At 33.5% G+C, this 19,941-nt stretch overlaps 3 protein-coding genes across 6 annotated transcripts; all 3 read right to left on the reverse strand.

Moving 5' to 3' along the window:
* Positions 1-2,228: 2,228 nt before the first annotated feature.
* On the reverse strand, positions 2,229-3,498 carry LOC140863119 (myb-related protein 308-like). Of its 2 annotated transcripts, none has more exons than XM_073266292.1 (2): positions 2,993-3,498; positions 2,229-2,818 (listed from the first exon to the last, which is right to left on the reverse strand). In XM_073266292.1, the coding sequence occupies exons 1-2, from the start codon at positions 3,253-3,255 to the stop codon at positions 2,455-2,457; spliced, it is 627 nt and encodes a 208-aa protein (XP_073122393.1). In that variant the 5' UTR covers positions 3,256-3,498; the 3' UTR covers positions 2,229-2,454. The 2 variants fall into 2 exon arrangements, with proteins under 2 accessions (XP_073122393.1, XP_073122392.1); XM_073266291.1 differs by having other exon boundaries at positions 2,229-2,830.
* A 3,935-nt stretch (positions 3,499-7,433) lies between these two features.
* Positions 7,434-11,660, reverse strand: LOC140859844 (L-ascorbate peroxidase 3). Of its 2 annotated transcripts, XM_073262440.1 has the most exons (10): positions 11,502-11,660; positions 11,282-11,406; positions 10,515-10,564; positions 9,898-9,963; positions 9,700-9,748; positions 9,210-9,292; positions 9,049-9,128; positions 8,841-8,943; positions 7,653-7,892; positions 7,434-7,583 (listed from the first exon to the last, which is right to left on the reverse strand). In XM_073262440.1, exons 1-9 carry the CDS (start codon positions 11,612-11,614, stop codon positions 7,701-7,703), a joined length of 861 nt encoding a protein of 286 aa, XP_073118541.1. In that variant the 5' UTR covers positions 11,615-11,660; the 3' UTR covers positions 7,434-7,583; positions 7,653-7,700. The 2 variants fall into 2 exon arrangements, with proteins under 2 accessions (XP_073118541.1, XP_073118540.1); XM_073262439.1 differs by having other exon boundaries at positions 7,434-7,892.
* A 2,272-nt stretch (positions 11,661-13,932) lies between these two features.
* LOC140860126 (synaptotagmin-1-like) lies at positions 13,933-18,810 on the reverse strand. Of its 2 annotated transcripts, XM_073262945.1 has the most exons (12): positions 18,551-18,810; positions 18,032-18,130; positions 17,875-17,925; positions 17,654-17,777; positions 17,097-17,215; positions 16,872-16,973; positions 16,544-16,618; positions 15,941-16,017; positions 15,568-15,814; positions 15,139-15,489; positions 14,563-14,694; positions 13,933-14,220 (listed from the first exon to the last, which is right to left on the reverse strand). In XM_073262945.1, the coding sequence occupies exons 1-12, from the start codon at positions 18,659-18,661 to the stop codon at positions 14,092-14,094; spliced, it is 1,617 nt and encodes a 538-aa protein (XP_073119046.1). In that variant the 5' UTR covers positions 18,662-18,810; the 3' UTR covers positions 13,933-14,091. The 2 variants fall into 2 exon arrangements, with proteins under 2 accessions (XP_073119046.1, XP_073119044.1); XM_073262943.1 differs by having other exon boundaries at positions 15,139-15,814.
* Positions 18,811-19,941: the final 1,131 nt, after the last annotated feature.

Consider the following 19,941-nt stretch of genomic DNA (forward strand, 5'->3'; position numbering starts at 1 on the left):
CAGTTAAAAAATAAATTAAACTCAAGGTATAAACATATAATATCACTAAAAAAAAACGTTGATCAAGAACCGACAAATATCACAAAAAAAAGTTAAAAACGTAATATTCCCGCTTCACCTGCTAATTAGATATTGAATCATAGTGACTGAAAACTTGCCATTAAAAAGTATAACACTTGATTTTAATAAAGATAAACATTTGAAATTTGATAACTTCCGTCTCAATCAAATAAAATTATAATTACGTGTAGCGTACGTACATTTTTCATATATATATATATATGATTAAAGTAATTAATGCGAGTGAAATGAGTGAGTGGGAAATAAATGAATAAATAAATATATATATATATATATGATTAAAGTAATTAATGCGAGTGAAATGAGTGAGTGGGAAATAAATGAATAAATAATCAGGGATGCATTAAATTTAAATAATGCAAGTTTGGTATGCTATGCCTACGAAGACCAAACAGTGAAGCAAGTTGGTGAACCGATATATGGTACAGTTAATGGTCGACATTAGGATTTAGGAGTACTGTTTATGCAAAAATTTAATATTAATAATATTATATCATATTATTTTAATTATGATTAATATTGGTTTGCCTAACCAATTTCTTATCTTATCCTCTCCTCCCATAGCTTATCTATTGCATTCATGTAAGGTTTTGAAATGCGTTTGTTTATATCATTTTTTTAAAAACAAAAACAAAAACCTTGTTTATGACAAAACCTTGTCATACGTATTACACGGGAAATTAACATATAAATTATTTATATGTTTGTTTAATTGGGTCTCAGTTATCAATTTTTGTGATCTAGATTATCATATTTCTGTCTCAATCTACTATTTTTGTTTTTTAAAATAATTTTACTTTTTTTTGCTACGCGCGATACTGATACTGATATGACACCAATGCATATTTGACATGTCACCAGTATGTGTATATATATGTATATACATGTCGTTGACTTGTATAACAACACATCAATACTTTGATAAAAAAAGAACTAAATTATCAAAATTAAAATATACATAACTAATTGATATTACAGAACACCAAAATTGTAATGAAGTATAACTAAATTTACAGTTTCCTCTAATAATCAGGGCATGATTTATAGGGGCAAAAAGTACGTTGATTATTACTCTAAAAAAAAAAGGTACGTTGATTATTTATTCGATTGATAATTTTTAAAATAATTTATCAATAATTTATTTCACATTTTATAATAAAAGAATTTAAAATGATAAAATCAAATGGTCCGTTCACCAAAAAATAAATATTCAAAATTTTACATCATTTTTTTCTACATATATGCGTACAATGTACATAGCATATTATATTGCCTGCAATATGTACTTAATTTGAGTTTGGTTAAGAAAGTCATTATTTGATTAAATGCTATTGAACATCTCTAGAAGATATGTCAACTCCTTTTTTCTTTTTCTTTTTTTAAAAAATAAAGATAGAAATATTATTATAAAAAAATCAAAGGCTATTACATCATTGTTAAATTACTATTTGCAGTCAGAGCCAACAATCTTACCATATTTGTTACCACAACCAGAAAAGATAAAAATAAAAAGCATGTACATGTAAAACAAGTCTACCAGACTTATATCTAAAATCAAAAGTAAAATCTTTGACATAAAGGTTTATAATTTTCATGATTGGGCGGAACATGAGATTCATCTCACAAAATCGACCCGTAACACCTTCTGATCACGAGAGTTTGTGAAAAACAAAATAGGTTATAAGTCGTATTCTTGAGGATTTTCTTTTTGCACCAGCTTTTGGCACACAAACAGTACATTCGCCTAGAAAAATCAAGAGAGTGCGTATATCGTTTTTAAGACCTCGACTCAGGCTCATAGATCCAATTGTCCGCGAGAAGCCATAAATACATATGTTCTTTTTCATGTGGGTTCACGTAACATTGTTGCCATCGTAAAGGTACACTTAAAAATGAACGGATATTACATTTAGGTGCTTGGCATAGTTTTTAGGCTTCTCAGTTTTTTTAAAAAATTTTGTGAAAAAAAAAATTGAAAAGTGCTTCCTAAAAGTCCTACCAAACACTACCTTAATCAATTTGTGTAAAAGATTTACTAGGAAAGATGCATGTAACAATAAGCCTATCCGAAAAAATTAATAAAACTGTTAAGTTGTAACCATTCACAAAGCTAAAACATATAATATTATATTGCCCAGTAAAAACACTAAACTGTAACTAGCTAATTTATTATACGTACAGACAAGAGAAATTAGTAACTTGATAAATTTCTGACGAAGATGACTCCTGATGTACTCTTGTGGGGAAAAGGACAAAAGAAAGAAAGGCTCAATTCCCAGAACAAATTGATCTTATTTCATGATCTCCAAGCTTCTGTAGTCCAAAACCACATGACTTGTTTTGATCCCAAGAAAATCATACCCTGCAGATTCACTAAAAATGCAATCTTAATTTGGTACTGTTCTTCAGCTGTTCTTGTTGATAATTAGGAGGGCTGATTCTGAGTTCAAGATTCAAATCGGGGCACCGTTCAGCTTCATGAACCTGCTGGCTATTTTCTTCCTCGATCAAAATCTCATTTTTCACAGTGTAGTCTTGTAATTCAGCTTGTTTGGAGTTTGCGATTTCGACACCAGAAAAAGAAATGGTTGCTGCTGCAGCAGGCTCTTGATTTATGGACCTGTGGGTTGTTGGATCGATCCCTCTGCCCACAAGTTTTCTTCTTATATGAGTGTTCCAGTAATTCTTTATCTCGTTATCTGTTCTTCCCGGCAATCTTCCAGCGATTACAGACCACCTGTTTGTATTACTATCAGTTTTTTTTTTTTTTTTTAAAATACAATATAATATTACAAGTAATCAATTACAACAATGTAATAAAATTGTTCTGTTGTGGCACAAAAACTATTTAAATCTACCTAAATAAATTAAAAAAAATACACGCAATCAGTTATATATATATATTACGTACTTGTTGCCAAGAAGGCTATGGAGTTTGATAATGAGTTCATCCTCGGCTTCTGTGAAGTTTCCACGTTTGAGGTCTGGCCTGAGATAGTTGATCCAGCGGAGGCGGCAGCTCTTACCGCAGCGGAGGAGGCCGGCGGACTTGGGAAGAGACCGCCAGCATCCTTCGCCGTGTGCTCGAATATAAGCGATGAGACGATCATCTTCTTCTTTAGTCCATGCTCCTTTGTTCGTGTGAGCTTTCTCACAACATGGAGACCTCCCCATATTCAGATCATTTCTTTTAATTTTGATAATTATTGATATAATATATAATCACTACTTGTCCCTTATCAATTTTATATATAAGCCTTAATTAGCTAATTATATAACTCTCAAAAAAAAAAAAAAAGAAGCTAATTATATAAGCATGCGGCTGTCTACTCTCTCCTTTCTTTATAACTATTCTTACCGCCCTTTTCTTCCGGGTGTCTCTGTCTCTCTCTTTTTGTTTGTTTTGTTGGTGCAGTTGCTTATGTATCCCTTTAACATGCGAATATATATACACACACGTAATATATATACTCATGTGTATGTGTATATATATATATATATATATATATATATATATAATTTTGATTAATATTGTGATCGAGTAATATCGGTTGATGCAGTGTTTTGTACATCTAATAGGTGGACCTCTCTTCTCACATATGTTTTCCACAAATGTTCACCATATCAAAATTAAGTGTGATATATATTATTTTAATAAAATAATAATAATAAATCGAAGGATATTCCGAGAAAAAAAAAAAGAGTTTCTGAATGCTTGGAAAATAAAATCAATTTATTATAGACTCCATACCGATATCGTACCGAATACCGAAATTCGGTACGGTATCGTTATGATACTGTGTATACCGATTTTTTTAAACTGTTTTTTTTTAAAAAAATATCGGTATACAGCGGTATCATATCATACCAAAATTTTCGGTATATACGGTTTTTTTCGATACGGTAAAGGCGGTATTACGGCATTTCGGTATTTTTCGCCAGCCCTAGTTGTATTTCGTAGAGATGTCAAATGTATTTGTACATATTTTTAACTAATCATATGATCCTTTCGTGTCAAATTAAAAATAAAATAACATAATATGGCAAGATAAAATAAGATGTACACGATGTCATACCCTTCAACGTAGTTTGAAATCGGATGCTTAATCGTATTTTTTATTTGGAAAAAAAATACAAACAAATTTCCGGGAAAAAAATAATTTTTAGGTAAGTGACATAACACGATTATGATTATATATATGTAATAATGGCCACATCTACTACTTAAAAACAATATTTATAAATTATGTGATGAAATCAAGCATTATAATTTATAGCTTTGAGGTACAATTTCCACCTTCCGGATGAATTCAAATGGAACTAATTTTTAGGTACGGATAGAAAAGAGGAATAAAATAATAAACTAAAAGTGGAATTAGGAATATGTAAGTAAACTTAAATTGGTAGGTGTAAAAAGGTAAGGTCCGATTATTTTCAGGCTTTCTTTATCCAGCTCATAACCACCTTCCATTAATACGGGCCCCTAGTTAAACTTAACCATTTCAAAAATCTCTCCTAACCTCATAAATTAATTTGGGACCCTTGTCTATAATGCTACCGTGTTGTTGGAACTATATCATTATCATCCTTAATGTTATTTGTGGTAAGGTCTACCTAAACATGGACAAATATGTATGCATCATATTAAAACTAGAGCTTTTCTTGGAGATTTTTTTTAATATTTAAAAATAATAATAACAAAATTCAAAATTAAAGGATATGAGATTTGGCTAAGATTCAATGAATCATATATAAAACATGCATAGATCTAAAATATCTTGATTTTATTTTTTTGTGAGGTAGATGTAGTAATACCTCTCGTCACACATGGATCAGAAAAAGAAGCTTATGGTAGGATACATTAACTTAAAATTATCTATTTTGGTAAAACGATGACAAATATATACGAAGTAGTTGCTAAATGAGTGATATTCTACAGTGAAACTTGCGAAGGCTTGCACTCGTTGCATGACAGTGGAACTCGTTGTTTGTACATGCCATCTTTATTTTGAAATTTAAATTGTGTGTATATTATAGGGGTAGTAGTTGTGTCTTATTTAATGTTGTTGGGATTCCAAGATTAAAAAGAGAGGTATATTGTTGTCGTTATAGGGCTTCTAGAAGATAAGTTGAGGTTGGGTGGAAGGAGGATGATAAAAAAAGAAAGCGAGAGCAAAAGCAACAAGTATGGTTGTGGGTGTATGTGGGATTTGGTTCACTTTCCACTTTTCCCCTTTTCCCTCACCAAAACCTTGTGGTTAAAGTTTTTTTGGCTTACGAAAAAGTAGCTTTCGGGTCTGGAAGGTTATTGATTTTTTCTTAAAACAAAAAATATATAGAAGATTATAAGATTTGCATTTGCATCATATAAAACGTGCAAGCTTAACATAAGATGTTTAAGAAGTCATTTTACTCATTAATTTGATTGCATCTATGAATAATAATATATCATTAATTTGGTAACCACCACCATCACCGCATGTAGCTATTTTCTCTCCCCCAACGAACCACAAGCCCCGTGACAATATGACCTTGAAAACTACTTGCACCTATGAATCACCACGTTCCCATCAATTTGGTATTGATGACTAAAGACCTTAAGAAAGGGTGGATACGTGTCATGAGGTGTCCACTTTTGTAATTTCTCGTGTCATACTTACCTACCATTTCACCTTCCTTTTCACCTTTTGAGTGATTCTAACTTTGCCTGATAATAAATCTCTCCCGATAATTTTTTCAAAAAAACTGAGTTCGATTTCACATTAAAGCAAAAACCTAATTTAAAAAAGAAAAAAAAAAGTTTTTAGTCAGAAACAAGGTTACCATTTTTCACTTAAAACCATTATCCTCGCTTCGATCAATGAACAAAGGACGAGGAGAAAGTATTAGTTGGAAATTTTTGTTAAGATTTAAACTTGAAATTAACTTCAACCTCAAAAATTAACTCAAGGAGGAGATTGTTCAAGTCCTTATATGCAACTCCCACCCTTCACGCCCAAGAATATGAATGAACATCTGGAACATAAAATTTATAAGACAACGGATGACCCAACTACGAGCAGTTCAACACATAGTGGTGAAACTTGTCTCCGACTCTCTGATTGAGTATGTTTAAGATTAAGAACTTGAATCTAACTCAACTCCAAAAGCTAGTCCCAAAATTTTATCCAATCAATAAGGCAAGGACTAACACTTTTATTAGTTGTATAGTGTTGGTACATAAATAGTTGCGAAAAACTTTGTAAAGTAGATGATACGGGTCTAAACGCCATTTGGGGCATACATCACTTTCCGTGTAGTCTACACTCTAGAGTACATTGAGAAAAACACGTCTTGTACAGCACACTTCGTCTGATGTTGGGATCCGGTATATGTTACTTTTTAAGTAAAACCCAGACATAATCAATAAATACATTCAATGGTATATCCAGGCAGCATCTTTCCAAGTTTTACTTGATACTTGAAAGACCCAAAATTATCGAATCTACACCGATGAGAACAAATTTTTTTTTTTAAAAAAAACATGGATCGTTTCTCAGAATCAAACCAGCTCTCGTGATTATTATCCGCACTTCAGATTCGTCGCATAGAATTTCGTCATAGCGATAGGGGTAAGCTAAACTCGAATTCATGGAAGAGTGATGCTGAAGGTTTTAATTAACCGAAAGAAAAACGAGCTTATAACACTAGATTGGTTAAGACGACGTGTCTGGAAGAGTAGGCATAGTACGTAGTTAGGTGACGGCCAACTCAATGCATCGTGAATATCATGTGCTTTGGTTCTAAACAAGACTACACAGGGATTGTCCTAAAGAAAAAGGCTTGCCTACTTAGCTAATTTGGCGGTCAAACCCCCCGTCTGAACAAAAAATTAGGCAAAGCAGTAATGTGTGTGAGAATCTCATGCAGGAATGGGTTCAGCTGAACAAATTGAGCAGTTGTCTGAACAATGGAGGAATTGATTTCAAAACCATCCATCTTGGGTGTTTCAAATCCGTCACAAGTTTCGGAGTTCCATGACACACGAAGTAGGCTTGTTACTATATTTTTAGTTTGGTATGCCCCATAATCTCAATGTATTTTCCATGTCGACTTGTATCAAATGAATGTGTGTGCAACCATAACTTAGCACATGATTGATATGATCACAAAAGTCCTTGGAACACCATCTAGCGTAGAAATATTCGAGTAGGTTTAGAGCCATAAATGAAGATGAAATTTAGAAATATATCGCGAGGTTTAATTCACGGCTTGCTAAGAAGCAACAGGAGCAATAGTCAATAAAAATATCTATAGATGCCGGTATCTAATGATCTTATACCCTTTTTCCGTCTCATGATAAAGGAGTGTCAAATGTCAAATAAAGTTCTTTGAATCCCATCTAACCAATTCAAAACCCATATTCATTTGAGGTTGATTTCGTCAGTTCATATATCAACGGAAATCAGGAAATGCCAATATAATAACTGGTCCTTACGTGTGTGCTTTTCTTTTCTACTAATCTGCATAGGCACATACAGCTCCATTATGTAATTTCAATGGGCAGTGTACAGAATTGGATATGGAATTACCCGGCTACGTGAAGATAAGAGCTCTGGTCGATGTTATAATGAACTGGTTTATTTTGCCTTCTTACGGACTTCATATAAGTAACTCAGTACTACCACTGCAGCAGCAACAGCAACTCCAACAGCGCCTTGAGCAAGCACGGTGCCATCTTTCACGATTGCCCTCAGGCCAGAGGGACTAAACCCAAGTTCAGAAAGCTTTTTGTGTGATTCTGCATAATCTTTGAAGAAGGCATCTTCGTCCTGCACGTTGGAGCACGAATGTAAGGGTATCCATTAATAGATAGTGAAATTTTACATTTGATCAACCCTGGTACTGGTCTAGATGTTAAGTATGCCTCCCTCAGTCAGAATGCGAGTGAACAACAAACATTGCTTGTAACTGATTATGTAAGCAATATAGAGAATTGTCATCAAGAAATTAATACCAGGAATTTAAATATGCTAAATTATTCATTTTAAAAAAATACATAACCTCAGCGTCTCAATCCATCCATAGACTAATTTCTCGTCCAAGGCAGAGATGTGCATATATTCAAAACAGTAGATTAACTGTAACTAGAGCTAAAACCAAAGTCACTAAACCAAAGTCACTAATCACTCGTTCTTGAATTGCATCTAGCCTGGTATGACCTCATATCTGTTTGAAATGTAGTATCAGAACTTCCTATTTCTCATGGGTAGTTGTTTACATACTCCAGTTACAGCGTTGCAAGAGCGACATAAATATAGGTTCCACAAGAAAAAATAATAGCCACAGAACCTTGGATTCAGAAAGAACTAGCATATTTAGTAGTGTACAATCTTTGTTCTTCTCTTTTTCACTGAAATGGCGGGAAGTAGCCGATAAAATTTTTAATTACCAAATTAAAACCATCATTGGAAATCAAATCCAAAAGAAAAACTCCAGATTGACTTGTTCTTATAGAGGTTATCAGATATATTAGTTGGATATTGCAAATTCATTAAATCAGCACTGAGGCCAAGTACAAAGTAATGCTAAAATACTACTTCAGATTACTAGATTTTGACATTGCAAAATACTTTGTTCGAGTTTGTCTTAAAAGGTTAACAAGCTCCTAACAAGTAGTAGTTAGTTCCTCAATTAGCAAATTTGCGGAATATTTAAGCTTACAAACCTGACCCTCTAAACAAACAAATGAGACTCTAATCGTTGTTGAAACCTGATACCTTAGCATAGACCTCAACATAGCGCCGGAACTCAGGATCATCCAGCAAAGCAACATCAGTTGGGAGTTTTAGCAAGCCCTCACTTTCCCCCTTGAGCAGCTCCCTAGTTTGGTTTAATTAATAAAAAGATATAGCAAATGAAGAAAAATAAACTATAGTAGTTTTAAAAAAAAACAACAAACAAACTTTGTAGACTTATAAGACGCACACGAAATATGAATTGTCAAATTTCAGTGGTTCTGCAGTCCAAGGCCCATCAAAGCCCGATCTCTCAGGATGTGCTCTTCCCTACATTGCAAATATCAACCAAAATTATACCAGATTAAGGTTTTTGTAACAGTTTGCACCATATAATTGAAATAAAATTACCAGGGTATGGCCACCCGATAGGGCCACAATGTCTTTGTCAGATAAGCCCATTCTATAAAATATGTCCTTCAGATGTGGCACACCTGAAATCAAAACCCAAATAAACATATGTTTAACTTAAATTTACAGGACAGGGCGGGCATTCAGTTTTTATGCAATAATCCAAGATTGTTCTCCACAGAGTATCTTTCTTGACAAATTATTGTTGAACAGATTTTATCAGTTTAAAATCCACGAGTCCAGATCACGCAAAGAAAGTTCGTGGAAGAGAAATATATACACAGGAAAGTTGCATGAACTCACAGCCCACTTCAAAAATGTTTGAAGTTTACATCCAAGATGTTATTGGAAGCATCTCAACCAAATAGTGCATAAAAACAAAAAAGAGTGGTACATAACAGAAAATTGCAAAAAAGAGTGGCAAATAACAGAAAATCAACATCCTAACATAGCAGGTTAAGAATTACAAATGCTTCAGAATGCATCTGACCTTTTTTAGCATCCGGAAGTCGACCTTCCTTTGGGGAAATCTTTGAATCCTGAATAAACATGAGTTGGAAAAGATCAGCATTTTTCATGATTTTGTGAAGAAAACTTCCAATAGATGGGAATTCAAAAGCACGGGGAGTGGAAGACTTCACTTCTAGAAGAAGACAAGATTATTCACAATAAGAAACACCGGCGATACCTTTCTACCGGGAACAAAATTAATTGTGGGGCCCCCTGTGATCTCCACTGCCACAACACCTGCAAGCTATAGGAATCAATGTTTTGTCAGCACATAACAACTGTACCTGAATTCATCTACCATTTGTTATCTTTTTGTGGAAAGAAGTAGGCAAATGCAGCATCATCTGAACTAAGCAGGCCAGGCAAAGTAAATCGCTGTAAAATCAACTATGTGCAACGTTTTTAACAAACCATCAACCATTTAAAAGGATTTCAATGCTTCATACTCTTCCTCCAATGTGAAAAGTAAAACCAACATACAAGTGTTACTAAGCTAACACTAAATGTTGAATTAAACTCATTCTTTTTATTCTTTTTTGAGGTCTGTCTGTATCATTTAAATGATTTTCTGAATAATGCGTCTACAGATGAGAGCATGAAAAGAATGTTCCAGAGTCAGAGACTAAGTAAACAATTTCTCTATCCTTAAGATACACAATCAATAATGTTATATTAAATCAATAAGTGAAATAAAATGCGGTTTCTTTAAATCATTTGAAACAGAAGGATTTGTTACCTGGATTTAACATTTTGATGAGTAATTGAACACTAACAATCAGCGAACGAATAATATACCTGATACAAATCAGCATATGTAATCTTTGGACACTTGAACTTCACTTGTTCTGCAATCAAACACCCAAACAAACACTAGCAGTTTCAGAGAACAACTACATATTACTGTTATTGATACATTGAAAATATCTTGGACCAATAAAAAAAAGCTGAACTATATACCAACACCAACGGATAAATCTACCGTCCCAAAATCTATAATTGACAACATAACACATCCACAGGCAGATAAATGACAAATTTCGAATCCAAAATCATGGAGCTTCTAAAAGATTTAAAATACGCTTGAATTATGAAAGTCGTTATCCTGCCAAACAAATTCTTCTTTCATAAGAAATACTCCCAAGTATCCAACCAAATGCAATAAATGTTTTATCAAATAATAATTTCAGAATTTACTGTATGGAGACCCATTTGCAAGCGAGCGTTTATGAATAGCAAATGAAATCATATAAATCCCCACATGAAAAATTTCGGACATCAATCATGCGACAAGCAGTTAACCAGGATATCAATCAGTAACTCTTAGACTTGCTCATCATACTCAGAAATACTGTTAACTGATTAGTTCAATAAGAAAAAAAAAACATATAATGTCAACCTATTATAATGCCACAAGCTGTAGAAGTCAACCACAACAGCAACAAACACGATTAAAGGATAACAGACATCATTCAAACACAATAACTCTAAAACTTAACAAATGTTTTTTCTTCTATTAATCAATGAACACAGGTGATACTATCGATATTGAAGATTAAACTAACCGCAAAAGTCGATAGCGATTTTCAATCCGTTGTTAGAGCCATGATTGTACTCCTCCTCATTTCGAATGGAACCGTTGGGACCTCCGGTCTTCGTATTCACGTCATACGTCCCCGCATCGTGCCACCTGATTGAATTTTCAACCAAAAGTAAATAAATCAATCAACAGAAGCATGAATCTCAAAAGTATTACGCATCAGAAATGAGAAACGAAGAAGATACGCCAAGCGGAGCATAATCGGCGCGCAATTCTTGTTGGCGATGAGCGCACGGAGTTCACGGCGAGCTTTATCGATCTCCTTGAGGTATTCAGAGTCGACGATTGGCTTAGCCATTGGAAAATTACACAATTTGAGCCACTGAATTTTCTCCTGAACAACATATATATATATTGTCACAAAAAAAATATATATATATATATATATATATATTAACAAAAAAGAAAAAGAAAAGATAAGATGATTTGAAAATTGACCAGGCGTTTATTATATATATTAGGAAAAAATGCACTTGGTGTGTGTAAAATAAAAATTTTTTATATATAATTTTTAAAAAAACAAAGAATGAAATGAATGGAAGATTTTTTGTGGGTAGTTAATAAAAAAGGATAATCATGGAATTATGAGATTTTGGTGTCCTCAAGGTGGTTACTCTATTTGCATCATCTTTAATATATATATAGTTTTGATATGATGAGCATCTATCATGTGTGCATCTGTTGATGTGACGTTCATCTATTGGATGTAAAGGATGACACGTCAGCAGTGCACACAAAAGTGCACATCATAGGTGCTCGTAATATCAAATCAATATATATATATATATATATATATATATATATATATATATATATATATATATATATATATATATATATATATATAATAGCATTAAATGTCGTGCCAACAAAAAATCTATACAACCTTAAATTTGCATGACTATTATAAGAACAATTCTAATTTTTTTTAAAAAAATAACAATTCTAGAAAATAAAAATTTTAGAAAATGTGTTTGGAAAAATAACATTTTAAGTCAAGTTATAAACAGTGCAAGTGTGACGAGATGAATCATCAAACTTTAATGTACAGAATTTAAGAATAAATTTTTGTAACTTTTTTACGATCAAACAATAGTAATTACTCTCCATCCCATATATATTGTCCTCTTTGGATTTTCACACAAATTAAGAAAAATATATTGGGAAAGCAAATTTTATATAAACTTCCTATTTTGTATTTATTCAATGTATTAAAAATGATTGCACAATTTTCAATGTGTAGTTAATAGGAGTATATTAGTAAAGAAGTGTAAAAAAATATTACTCCCTCCATCTCATATATGTTGTCTTGTTTTAGTTTTCACACAAATTAAGAAAAATTTATTGGAAAAGTAAATTTTATATAAACTTCCTATTTTATCCCTATTTAATGTATTAAAAATGATTGCACAATTTTCAAGGTGTAGTTAAGAGGGGTATATTAGTAAAGAAGTGCAAAAAAATATTATTAAATATGGTGTATGACTATATATTTGAAACAAACAAAAAAAGAAACGTGGACAATATAATTGAGATGAAGAGAACACTAAATATGGTATATGACTATATATTTGAGACAAACAAAAAAGAAAACGTAAACAATATGATTGAGATGGAGGGAGTATAAGCAACATCCACGTGCATTTAAAATTTCTTGTTTGTCTCTCAAAATTTTTTTTTTCTTGTGTGTAAAAATTTGATATTATCGAATAGTTAAAATTTAAAGTTTATAAAAAGATAATAAAAGTTAACTTCAAATTTTAATTTTATAGTATTAGTATATATATATAAAAAAAACTCATGACTGTTTTTCCACATTTTTATCGAATCAAAATTGATTTTCCACGTTTTTATCGAATCAAAAAAAATTTCTTAATGCTTTTTCGTGTTTCTTAGACACTATTTTCAATTTTTTTGTTTTCTTAGACACTATCTTAAAATTCATGGGTGTGATTTGAAAATAGAAAAAAAATATATATAAAATTTTCAAGAAATCGAGTCTGAAAACTGAAATTTAAAATATAAATAATATTTTATTTAGCGTATGATCTGTAGTATCCCTGTATATTTTCAGGAAAATAAAATATAACATTTGGTGGGAAAACTTAGAAATACTAACTGAATTAGGGTTAGTTCGATGCTACCCCAGGTTGACGGATCATGATTAATCAAAATTAGTGAGACCCACATGAAACCCAATGATTTTGACTAATCATGAAGTTACACGTCACCCGCAGAGCATGAACAAAACCGTGAATTAGATGATATAATTTATTAATGGAAGACTGCCGCCGACTTGGGAAATGAGCCCTCAATAAGGGGTTATGGGCCAATTGAAAAGCGTGACATGACCTATTAAAAATTATCAACTTCAAAAAAAAATTATCGAATACATCCCCTAGCCCTATATTTAAATGTTTTTTTTCCTTTTGGTGTTTTAAGACAGGCAAAAGCGTTAATTTTTTTGCAAGCCAAAAAATGAATTTAGCTGATGAAAAACAGGTCAAAATAATGTAAGTTTGAAGAGAAACAACAATTTTATATGTTTTTTAAAAAATAAAGAAATTTGACATTTGGCTGAAATTGCAATTTGCAATAAAAACGTGAACCAGCGGGTGAAGTAAACGCAGAAATGCAACTCAAAATGTACACAACCAACATACACAATGACACAGGAAACAAAGCTCCAAACATTTTGTCCTTCCACGGATTTTTATATGCACAACCATAGAAATTGTGCTTGCAAAAGGTTTTCACTTTTCTGGAATGGAGTGCTTAAGATGTTCGCCACTGCAGCTCGATTTGGAGGCGCCCATTCTTGGAGTCTATGAGATGGAATTTCTCGTTTATTCTCTTGTTGGCGACGACGTCTGCCAGTCCGATATCGATATACCCCAGTGTTTCCTGAGTTTGAATAGAAAATAAAGCTTTTCTCAATAAATACAAAGAACTCAAGATTACATGTATTCATTACATTGATTTTTGGCTTCGATTCGCATAGAGATTGTCAAGGAAATGGCTGTATAAATTGCATTCCAATAGGAACACTCGTGGTGAAATCTCACACATGAAGAGCAGGGTGTAGATTCATCCACAATAGATTTTCAGACCTTTACTCAAATTATCTAAGTAAAGATTTGATAATACCGGTGCAAAGCAGTATTCCACAGATGATACATTCTAAGCGTTCTAGGTTTTGAAACTTCGTAGTCTCCAAATTAAAGAGAGAGAGGTGCCTGAGAATACCTTAGGATGCAGCAAGCCAATTCTAGATGAGGTGCTGCACACTTCCACATGCATCCTTTCTTTTGTAGGAGGTTCTTCCAACGTAAAACTGAACTCTTCCTCCCATCTCGGATCTCTGCTCTTCTTTACTTGCTGTATCAACAGGTATAAAATGTTAGAACAACCAGACCAGAATATACCTTGTCCACAACAAAGCACGAATAAGTATTATTCGTAGGTAGTTCTCAGCAGTAAGGAAAAAAAAGATTCAATGAGAGTTTTTCACGTAAAAAGGACTTCCACTACATTGCGGTTCCACCCACAATGTAAAAACCAAAATCTTCATATCAAGGGCCAAATATGGATTTTAAATTATAGAAGCACCAATGGAATGTAATTCAGGTAAAATTGCTCCCGGTAAATAATTATGAGTTTTTAGATTATGAAAAGATAGGAGCTAGGATGTCAGGGATTATCCAACAGGGTTTAGAATCATTATGTATTTGCAGTCCCGAGTTTTGATCAAGATTATACAGAAACTTCTTGCAGCATATACACATAACAAGACAACTATAGAAGAAAGAAGTTCTTGCAAACCTTGGTTTTTCGCTCCTCTCCTTTGAAATTGATACGGACATAAGGGTTAGTGTGGTGTTTTCCCTCGACATCTTGAGCTTCATGCACTGTAACCACCAGTAACCCTCCGCCACTTGGAGTACCTTCGGGAGCCTTTTGTACTTCTCCTGTATTTTCAGTATTGTGAGGCATGTCTTCCTCCTTGAAAGGTTTGTATGTCAACTCCACCTCAATCTGTCCACGCATCTTATCATTCTGACCATCGTTTGGATCCATGTTCTTAAGAAGATCTAGTGTCATAACTTTTGCTTCATCGGGGGGAAGTTCCTTCAAGGGAACTACATTCATACCCATCTTGTCATGCTTTCCAACCTGGATAGACAAAAAAACTTGAGTTACACGTAAAAACACCAGCAACAACATTTTAAACTTGGTATTGGAACTGTATACCTGTTCCCAATCATAAACGAGGAGTTCTAATGCTTGTGTTTCTGGATCTTTTACAACCATGCTGAATTCTTCATTCCACTCGGGATTCAAATTCTTGTGCTTCACTGCTGTTTTCTTTGATGGAGCCTTTGATTCTGTGATCTTCAGTTTTACATACGGGTCTGCTCCCCCCAATAAATCTTTCTTTCTCAGCTTTGAAGCTCGCAAAACCTTTACATGAAGGATACCAACAGGCTTCTGCATAGCTCTGAAAATTCACGATGAAAAACATAAAGACTACCGAGCGTGAGATTTTTAGAATGTGTGTGCGCGCGCGGGCGCGCGCGCGCGAGAGAGAGAGAGAGAGAGAGAGAGAGAGAGAGAGAGAGCTTACTTTGTTGGATCCAGAATTTGCACATCAAGTGTCTTAGGCCACAGATACATGTTAGCAACCTGATCTTTGATAAGCTCCTGCACACACACAAAAAAAAAAAAAAAAAAAATCGCCCATGACCAGGGTAGTAACTCACACCATGATTAACACACTCATCATTGAATTCTCCAGCATTACTAGAAACTAACGCTATATTAATCAACAGAAAACAGTTCTTCTCAGGTCACTGATATCTTTTCTTTTATCACTTTGAGTATGTCTTTTCACAAGAATCCACAGGAATAATAAGAAAATACCGACAAGTGTTGAAATTGAGCCAATGTTAGATCAAAATCAAATCTCAAAAAGAAAAAGATCAGAATCAAGGAAATTACAAATTTAATGTTCATGGCCTTTAAAAGCTACATTAATAGCTGCATGCATCATAAAGTCTAAGTACTAATGCAAGGCAAATGAAATCTAAATGTGACCAAAGTGTAGAGCTTATTTCCATTAACATCCTACTACAAAATTGCCATTTTTTTCAGGATGATAAATGCTTGATCGCACACTTGTATAGAATCTTAATTGTGTGTGTTAACAGTCACTTTAAGGGACTTGTACCTGCACAAATCGGTATAGACCAGGTATTGACATGAGATCAGCACCAAAAAGCTTCAATCCAAAGTCAACATAAGGCTGCAAAGCAATCAAAACAGAGAACAAGAAACATTAATAAAGTAGTGTCATTGTGCTGAGCAGATGCACAAGCACCCCTAACTTCAGTCAAGTCTTGAAAAACATATTAACAGTGGTACATGCCATATCTCATAAGCATTTATAACAGGAGGACAAAAACAAATTCAAAAGCCTTTCAGTATACTTTTGAAGATCAACATGTATTCATTCTATAAACCCCTGTGCCTTGATTACAAAATATTTCATCTCCAACCTTCTCCATTAGAGACACAAAAATGTTAGCAAAGCACGGAAAGCTGGGAACTAGAGGCTTAAGGGTGATCCGAGGCTGAGCAAAGATCTGCAAATCTACAACCTGGGACATTAAAAGAACATATTTTAGAAAAAAATAATAAGATTATTTGTCAGGGACATCCCTGTGTTGGACGACACAACGTAGGCTTTGTGAACTACGCATGATACTTAAATAGCACACAACCTGAATTGTGGCTTTTAATCCATATGCTTTAACAGCGACTGTAATGTTAGGATTCCCTGCCCATTTCAGGAAAGGCTCCATAATCAACTCCTTTTCTTCGGTCAGATACACCTTCATACCTGGCATCAAGTAAATCGACAACTTTCTTCAAGTCCAGCAACCAAAATAATTTCCACACCAGACTTGGTCAATCAAAGAAAGCATAACATTGCAGATCATGCACCATCACAAGTATACTGACATAGTGACATGAGATAGAAATACATCCAAATCAATCCAAAGATGCAATTTTGCTGATAGCCAACCTTAAGCCAGCCCATCACCATCCCTACTATTAGAAAGTTGCTTTAGATAAACAAACACGAGAAAATCCTACTCTCAGATTCCAAAAGGCATTCTTAATCTTATTACTCAATCCAACATCATCATGACTCAAGATGGTTTGAGTAACCTTCTCCACCATATTACCAATGTAGGTGTTGCGTCCAAAAGCAATTTCTGAACGGGGCCAATACAGTAAAATATTTAACTAAAACAAAAGCAATAGTTTGACTGACCTTGAAATGTAGGAGGCAGTGACCCTAAAGTTAGTGTCTCGAATTCAACAGATTCAATTTTATATTTTGGAATTTGCTCAGCAATGATAGGAGTAGCAATATTTTTCGCCGTCCTGCAAATTGCCTGCAAGATGCATAGATATTCGGGACATAAAAAGTTGATAAGCTGTACTTCACACACCATGCAAGCATTTGCAAACAATATAAACTCAAATCAGTACCTTGTCCAGGTAAGGCCACATAACTTCAATAAACCTATTGAGCCAATCCATCTTTATCCCAGTTGAAAAAGTGACATAGGAAATAAAAATCAAACGGAAACATGCAAGGGAAAAAGCTGACTATAAAAGGAATTTATTGAAGTCACGAACTACTAACTCGATCATAGTCTGGATTTTTCACCCAAAAGGGTATTTCAGGAAGCAATCCACGCAAATTTTTCGAGTCGTGTTCAACCAAGCGGCGAACGACAGGATCCTGATGAAGGTAACAGTCAGAAACTTTTATCATTTCCTTCAGAATTCTTCATGTTATTTAATTTCCATTCATAAAGCAACTTCCTCAAATGGAAATGCTACACCAAACTTCTTCTGCCCACTACATACGACCAAAAACTCATATATCTTAATGTTCGCAAAAGCCTCAAATTTGTTCTTTTTCTCACCATAGAAAAAACAATCCGATGAAACTAAACAAAACTGCTGGTGAATTTATCACAACATCCGCAACAAAAACATCAAGTAATCTATGGTTGGAATTTGGAGTCAATATTAAACGAACTACAACTAAACACTAAGAAATCAAAGATCACCAATTCACAAATAACGGAACAAAAATCGCAGTATATGACCGAAATGTGCGTGTTAAAGATAATCAGAGGGGATGGGATATTAACACCTTAACATCGCTGGGCTGAAAGTAGACGAACAAATAATATCCTATCACCAGACCAGATGAAACCCCAACACCAAATCCAAGAAACCCGAAAACGGTGCTGAAAAATCCCATCTCCAAGTATGCTGCCTTTCAAATTTCAAGTGAAATTTTCGGGAACTTGAATCCAAACTTGAATCAACTAAAAACAAGAAAATTACTCTAGAATTTCAATTATTCACCAAATATCTTCCAGAAACTCCATTGACAATCCCATCCACTTCTCTCCGTCACCCCATTTATTTATTTGTTTTATTAAAATTTAAAGTACATTTATTTTCCCGAGATGTAGAAAGACATTATTGTCCTCTATCCAATTATGCCGACATCGGATTTTTAATTGGATTTATTTACCCTTCTGGTAATTTGACATTTTGGATCTCGCGGACCGGATGAGCATTTTGCGGGTTGAGTGTAAATGAGGAAAGGGTATGTGTCCTTTTCTTACTGTTAAGCTTTGGATTTTGTTTTGGGCTTGGGCCCTTTATTGGGCCCACATGTTGTTTCGGTTATTAATTAACTATTAATTTTATTTATTTATTATTAATTATTAAATAGACAAGCATTGCCGAGGTATGAAGATATGAACACATTGATCCTAACACCTGTTCACGTTACGAAATACTATTCAACTTCGCTTCACATCCATCATCAAATTGACCGTAATTTTAATTTTGGTATATCCGTTGTAACATTGTTTGGTTCATGAATGGAACCACGCAATCAATAGAATGACACTAATTTTTTTTTTTTTTTTTTTATAAATTAGTAGTGAAGTATTGAAAAAAATAAATATAATTAACCGATTAATATTTTATCATCTCCACCAATCGATTGCTTAAATATATGAATATAATATCTTATTTCTATATTTTGATCCTAACGTTAGGTATGAATGTAGAAATATAAAATGAATCAAGTCAGTCTCGAAAAATATTTAATTTGTATTTAAAGAATCAGAATTATCGAATCCAGGTTAAACTTGAGCCCAAATTATTTTGTTCGATAATCCATGATGTTTAGCTATTTTATTAATTAAAAAATATATATTTTGAGTAGCTCGTGAATTTGAATATCTGGAACCAAAGTGAATTTTTGAACCTTGAATAGAAGCGATAATGTAATCCAGCAAAAAATATCAAAATTTTCTAGCTTCGGATCAAATTCGAAATCAAACATAACAAACTCGATCTCCTTTGGGATTTGAGGAGAAAAAAATATTTGATTCGTATGTAGAATTATCAAATTCGAGCCAAACTCGAATCCAAATTGTTTTTCGGATAATTCGCAAGCTTTATTATTTGGCTAATTAAATATATTTTCTCGAGCCAAACTCAAACTCAAACGTGAAATTT

The sequence above is a fragment of the Henckelia pumila genome, chromosome 4 (assembly GCF_033568475.1).
Source record: "Henckelia pumila isolate YLH828 chromosome 4, ASM3356847v2, whole genome shotgun sequence".
Taxonomy (NCBI): Eukaryota; Viridiplantae; Streptophyta; class Magnoliopsida; order Lamiales; family Gesneriaceae; genus Henckelia; species Henckelia pumila.

Bases quoted from the DNA above. Each gene is read 5' to 3' on its own strand.
- LOC140859844 (XM_073262440.1), bottom strand. From the start codon at position 11,614: ATGGCTAAGCCAATCGTCGACTCTGAATACCTCAAGGAGATCGATAAA. The intron at 9,129-9,209 runs GTAATTTTATTT...TTTGCAATGTAG, and splicing joins TATCGGGTGGCCATACCCTG to GGAAGAGCACATCCTGAGAG. The intron at 8,944-9,048 runs GTGCGTCTTATA...AAACCAAACTAG, and splicing joins TTTGACAATTCATATTTCGT to GGAGCTGCTCAAGGGGGAAA.
- LOC140863119 (XM_073266291.1), bottom strand. From the start codon at position 3,255: ATGGGGAGGTCTCCATGTTGTGAGAAAGCTCACACGAACAAAGGAGCA. The intron at 2,831-2,992 runs GTACGTAATATA...AAAAACTGATAG, and splicing joins CATAGCCTTCTTGGCAACAA to TAATACAAACAGGTGGTCTG.
- LOC140860126 (XM_073262943.1), bottom strand. From the start codon at position 18,661: ATGGGATTTTTCAGCACCGTTTTCGGGTTTCTTGGATTTGGTGTTGGG. The intron at 18,131-18,550 runs GTGTTAATATCC...TACCTTCATCAG, and splicing joins TTCAGCCCAGCGATGTTAAG to GATCCTGTCGTTCGCCGCTT. The intron at 16,974-17,096 runs GTTGTGTGCTAT...TTAATGTCCCAG, and splicing joins GATTAAAAGCCACAATTCAG to GTTGTAGATTTGCAGATCTT.